Here is a 6000-nt window from a genome sequence, read left to right as displayed (position 1 = left end):
GAAATGATCCCCCTATCCCAGACCCACGCACGGGCGCGGGCTGCGTATTATAGGCTACAGCAGGAATCCGGTCCGGTGCAGCCCCCGAGAAGAGAGACAGACACACTCACAGAGAGAGAGGGAGAGAGAGGGGGGGGTGTTGAGGAAAGAGAGAGAGACTGGGAGAGAGAGAGAGTGAAAGAATCTGAACCACTTCAGCCTGTCTGCGCTGGAGCCTGATAATAACTACAGGACCGCTCTGGATGAATTTACCAGCTCTCCCACCTCTGACCGCGGAATTTCATTCACAAAACGGGTGAATTTAAACCCAGTGCCAATCAATAGAGAGCAGAGAGGAAGAAAAAAGGGGGTCAGATGTTTTCCCTGTCTTTCCTCTTCGATGTGCGTGGAGCGAAGGCGCCCCTGCGAGAGTGCCTGCTCCCCTTTTCCTTACTGAGAAGCCCAATTGGAGTGCCGCTGCTTGGCTGAGGCTGCATACACTTTCCAGACTGGACCAGTGGACCTTAAAAAAAAAAAAGAGAGAGAGAGAGAGAGAGAGAGGAGGGGTGAGCCACACGGTGGGTGAGCAGGAGAGAGAGTGTGAAACAGAGACTGGATGGATTCCTCTCTTCCTCTGGCACTCCACAGGCGCTCATTCATTCATTTAAGTCCTACCGACGACAGCATGCCAAGCGCAGACTCCAGCGGCAGAGCTCGGTCAGTGTAACATCCCTGTTTCTCTCTGTCTCCGTGTCTGTCTCTTTTTCACCCCACTGAGTCAGTCTCATCTTGTCTCCCTCTTTAAATGCAGCCACAGACTTCCCAACAGAGGACGGGAGTGAGAGTCTCAGGTTCGGTCTCACCTGTACAGCGTCCGTCCTGGACCCGACTTTGGCGCCCTCCGGGACACGCTGACACCCAGGACCCGACGCAGAGGAACCCGCTGTATATGGGCATAAAGCCCCGTGAGGCCCCTGGGATGGCGTGCAGTGCGTGCTACTACCTGGTTATCAGCTCCACACACCTGAGCAATGGACACTTTCGGCGCGTCAAAGGGGTCTTCAGAGGACCGCTGTGTCCAACCTCAACCAGTGATTCACCGGTAGGAGAACATGCAGGTCTTGATGTGTGTGTGTTTGAGTCCTTGAGCTTGTGGAATAGTCTATTCTAGCCACTTTTTCTTCACTTTTTTCTGGGGTTAGTTCTTAGGGTTTAGGAATAGGTGTTGTCATAGGAAGTTCCTGACAAGTATAGGAAGACAAAAAGTGTGTTTGTAAGTGTGTTAACAGTGGGATATAAGAAAATAACAGCCTAGCAGAACCAGTGGCACTGTCAGACTGAGGAGGTGGATGACAGTAGTGGAGATTATCTTTTCCTTTTCATGAGCCATAAACAAAAGATTTTTAGGTAGAGGACACCAGATGGGAATATTTTTAACAGGGGTATCCAAACACTAAACCATTGTCCCTGCGTGCCTCCTTCTCTCTCTCAAGGCTATGGAAATTAAACGAATCAAATTACGTTAGTGCTTTCAGAAGAAGATGAGCTGCCCAGCTGAAAATAGCACTAATTACCTGGGGAGTATTTGTAAGGTGTGTGTGTGTGTGTGTGTGTGTGTGTGTGTGTGTGTGCCTGACCTGCCCACCTCAGTATGGTAACTCCCCGCCCTTTCCCTGGTGCCCGTGGTTCTTTTGAGCAACCAAACTGGCATTTAGTTGCAAAGTGGTTCTCCCTCCATGTGCACTTGCTGGCTGTGCGTTTTTTTTGTGCATGTGCACTTACAGAGACAAAGAAAGAGTGTGTGACACAGCCAGAGAGAGAATCAAAGAAAATGACAGTACATGTAAATATAGACATGGTATTTTGGACTCTGTGTGTGTGTGTGTGTGTGTGGATTTAGGAGCTGCTCTGAGGGTCTCTGGTAATTACACATTATTCATGAGCTCTTAATGTGAGACGAGACAAACTGGCGGAGCTGATGACAAGTTTGATGAGAAAGGAGGAAAGGAGCAGCTGGTATGTGTGTGTGTGTGTGTGTGTGTGTGTGTGTGTGTGTGTGTGTGTGTGCGTGCGCGTGTGTTCGCACTCAAGTCATTACCAGTCTGTCATGTTTAGTCCGCGCTCACTATGTGATGGGAATGAGCGAACAGTGTTGAGCAGACGCAGTCAGACTAGCAGGGATGCTGCAAAGAGTCTTATTGACAAATATACTTGCAAACTTTTCTATACACACACACACACACACGGACACACACACGGACACACACACTCATATGCATTATTTCCAGATGGGCTGCAAGACTACCAGTAAATGAGTTTGCTCTACACGCTCATTCATTTACTCACATACATATATACAGTCTGCAGATATCTCAACGCCCTCAATAGGGTTCCCCTTTTAAATGTGATAATTTGAATCATCTGTATCAGAGTTCATTCATCTCCTTATAGAATCATCAAGTGCTCATTTTTCATTATCTCTGGCAGGTGTAAGCCTGCCAAATTGTGCATTTGGTTGTGCATGTGCGTCACACACATCTGTGTATATTGCAGCTAATCTCCCATCCTACTGGACCAATCAGCCTCATATCTTTATGTGCAGACTAATGCCTGTCTGCTGAATGACCTCTAACAGCTGTGGTGATTCACAATAGTTGAAAAAAACCAGTTTTATTGACTACTATATACTGTCATTTACTGATGACTCCTCACTCCTCAAACCAGCCAACCACTGCTTCAGTTGACATCACTATCGGCTATTCTAATGGCAAGCCTTATGTAGTCTATTGCAGGCCTTTGTTATGCATGGCTCACAAGCTAACATACTCAGAAAAGTTTGGTCTCATTTTTTAATTGGAGCATCTGCAAACTGATTCCATACCAGATATGTTTTGATCCACTAAAGTTAGACATGATATGGCATGAATAAATCCTTGTTACTGTCTTTCCTATGGCAGTGCCCTCCACAGCTGCTGTTTGGCTAGGTTAGGTTAGGTTATGATTTAGAAGTAGCAGAGATCTAGTCAGTGTACTTTTCAAGTTGCCCCGGCAACACGTTTAGTCTTATCTAGGAAACATGTCTAATTTCTCAGAAAGTCCAATTTAGATGTATTTGAAGCATACTGACTATATTAGGCATATCTGCATTGATGAATGCATTTGTCTATTTTTCAGACAGCAAGTTTCTGTTCATTTTAGCATGGCATGAAAATTAATTTGAAGAGACTTGACTTGTTTGAGATGTGTAATCCGCTTCAATGTACCATGTCTTTTAATCAAATTTACAGGTTGGAATGAATTGCCAAAACAAATACTTTTTGAGCACAGACCAAAATTTATTAGTGCCATCAAGTAATGGTGTCGTGTACTTAAAGGTTGCATCAAATGTAGAGATGAAATTATCAGCCAATTCATCAATGTTGATTGAGCTGATTTATATATTTCTAAACTCACTATCCGTGAATTGGTGTTTGAGCAACGAGTAATTGAAAAACCTGACCTTGGACTCTGGTCTGAAATGTAATGTGATGGGTCTTTTTCACAATTTACTGTCATTTTACAAACAAAAAAAAATGAATCAATTAATCGACAAAATGATAAGCAGGTTAACTGATAATGATGACGGTGAAATGAGTTAGTTGCAGCCCTAATTGAATCCTCAGTAATTCTCCTGCTTGTTTAATCGTTCTTTCATTTCAAACGTTGTACTTTACATTATATATGTTTTGAGATCTTTTAACACGCTATGGGTAATTTGGCATATTTGGTTACATGAAAAACATTTGTATGTATGTATGTATGTATGTTTGTATGTAAGCTGTATTGTATTGGCAAATTTTTCTGATGGTTTCTGTACAGATGGTTCTTATACAATATCTGGAGAGGCTGTTACCAGCACCGACTGTTTAAAAATCAAAAAATTGTTGCACCTCAAGTGCTTGTGAAAGCTTGTACTACTGAATTTACTGATCTAAATCCTTGCAATCTCAACTCCAATTATTGCAGTCCACCGTCCAAACAGGCCTTTTTCACTGCAGATGTTTTAACTTGTCATAGAGGCACAGGTGTTACTAATAACATTAACAATGGCTCCGTTCTATTTATATGACCCAGTAAGCCATGACAGTGAGCCAGCATGCACATTACCAGGACCCTGAAACCGAAACAGCTAAATAGAATTCCATCATTAATTTTGTTATTTACACCTTTTTCCACTGTGACATCTCAAAATGTCTGTGAAAAAGATTCATGATTACAAGTACAAGAATTGTAATATTGAACAGGAATCCGTGAAGCTGTAATTAAAATCTACAACCTTTCAAATATTATCAAAAATTAGACACACCAATAAAAGAACACAAATGAACAACTTAAGCTGTAGCATTTCAAAAGATTCCCTTTCAGCAGGAATATCTAGATTCAAGCCTTCACCCTGCTGAAGTGCCGCTGACCAAAACATTGATGCCAGACCAGCATTAGGATCTTACAGGCCAAACTACAGCTGACCTCCATACGGACAGAAACAAGTAAAAATAGAAGTTCACATTGAAATGAATTCATATTGTTCCCCCCAAGCTGCAGGCTCACAGTAATAAGTGTCATCTGTGGTAGGAAGGACATCATTTACCTCCACAGCCATGTCCTATCTAATGTAGATAGATCTACATGTGGAAAGTTTTCAGTGTTGGAAAATGCTTGCTAAGTAGGTATGGAAGGTCAAAAAAATAATAAAAAAAGATGGGCTTTCAGATTTATCCATATTAGTTTAGACATGGCCCAATTTCTGGGCCTGTCAGCATGATAAACAGGCAGCGGTTGTGGTCAAGTAGTTCAAAAGTGACCTCTTGCGTTAGGTGAAACAAAGTCCTTCAGCCAGGAGTGGGTGAGTTTAACACGCTTCTTCAAGACATGCTGAGCAGCATCTTTTGCTCCTGTCCATTCTATTGTAGAGGACACCGCACCAGCCGGCACAACAGCTAGCGGCTCTTTGATTTAGCTTAGATCAGTAGAGTACAAAGGATATTACAACTGGGATTTGTCAGGGATAACTTCCTGTGTCTTCACTTTGATACAGCATTGCACCATTAAGAAAACACCAGGCGCCTGTGAGACGTAAAGACCAGTCGTCTCAACACACAGCACCCCCTCTTCCTTTGCAACAAATCCTCTTGTGTTTGTTAAGAATTTGTTGTTTAGTTAGTTTCCCTGTGGAGTGCTGCAGTATGTCCAGATTAGGATTTAGCTCATTACTACTTTATCATCACTAATTAGTCATTGTGATAGGTCTCTCGGACGTGTCTAAATTTTGGTTCCAGTATGTATATTAGTGTTTAATCACCAGTGGTGAGTCATTCTTCAAACTCTCATTAACACTTCAAAGGTTTTTTCTTCTTGGTGTCAGCATAGCAAGAGGACAAGCGGAGAGACGTAGCAAAGGAGAGGTGCATGCAGTAAGGACAGTTACAGCCCTAATGCATCATTCAATTCAAACAGATCCAAAGTGATACACACCATCCATCTCTTTTGCTGTCTCTTGTCCGAAAATCCTCCAATCCCATTCCCTCTGTCTCCTCATTTCCCTTTAGAAAGCTTCCCTCTATAGAATATTATAGCCTTGTATGTGCGCATACTTAGCTGCTTATCTGCTAAAGAGTACTTTGATGTATATTTCACTGCTGTTGCAGAAAACAGATGAATCGTCAGCTACAAGCGGCACAGTGTCAAAGTGAGTGCAAATGTGTATGTGTGTATGTAGATGTGACTCTGCGTTTTCACCCTTGTGTTTTCATTGATTCCGCAGGGAGCTGAACACTGTTTATGTAAATGAGGTGGCATTTAAACATATGCCCCAAACAATTATCTTGAAACAAGTATTTAGCTGCACAAAAAACACGGCTGTGTTCCGAGTGAGTCAAGTACTTAGCTTCAAATATTAAGCCATCATGAGGGGACAGAGGTTAGATGAGCCAACTGGTTTGCCATTTGGCGTACCAGTTTGCTCGTGGCTGTAAACACGATACC

General features: G+C 42.8%; 1 protein-coding gene across 1 annotated transcript in view; it reads left to right on the top strand.

The window, feature by feature from the left end:
- Nucleotides 1-928: 928 nt before the first annotated feature.
- LOC139204641 (zinc finger protein 804B) overlaps nt 929-6000 on the top strand; it is a 30736-nt gene continuing 25664 nt past the window's right edge. Inside the window, exon 1 of the mRNA XM_070834590.1 lies at nt 929-1107. Within this exon, the coding sequence (XP_070690691.1) occupies nt 929-1107 (179 nt within the window). The remainder of the gene's footprint in view (nt 1108-6000) is intronic.

This window comes from Pempheris klunzingeri, chromosome 8 (genome assembly GCF_042242105.1).
Source record: "Pempheris klunzingeri isolate RE-2024b chromosome 8, fPemKlu1.hap1, whole genome shotgun sequence".
Taxonomy (NCBI): Eukaryota; Metazoa; Chordata; class Actinopteri; order Acropomatiformes; family Pempheridae; genus Pempheris; species Pempheris klunzingeri.
Note: the sequence above shows the minus strand (reverse complement) of the source record. Positions and strands in the feature narration are given on the sequence as shown.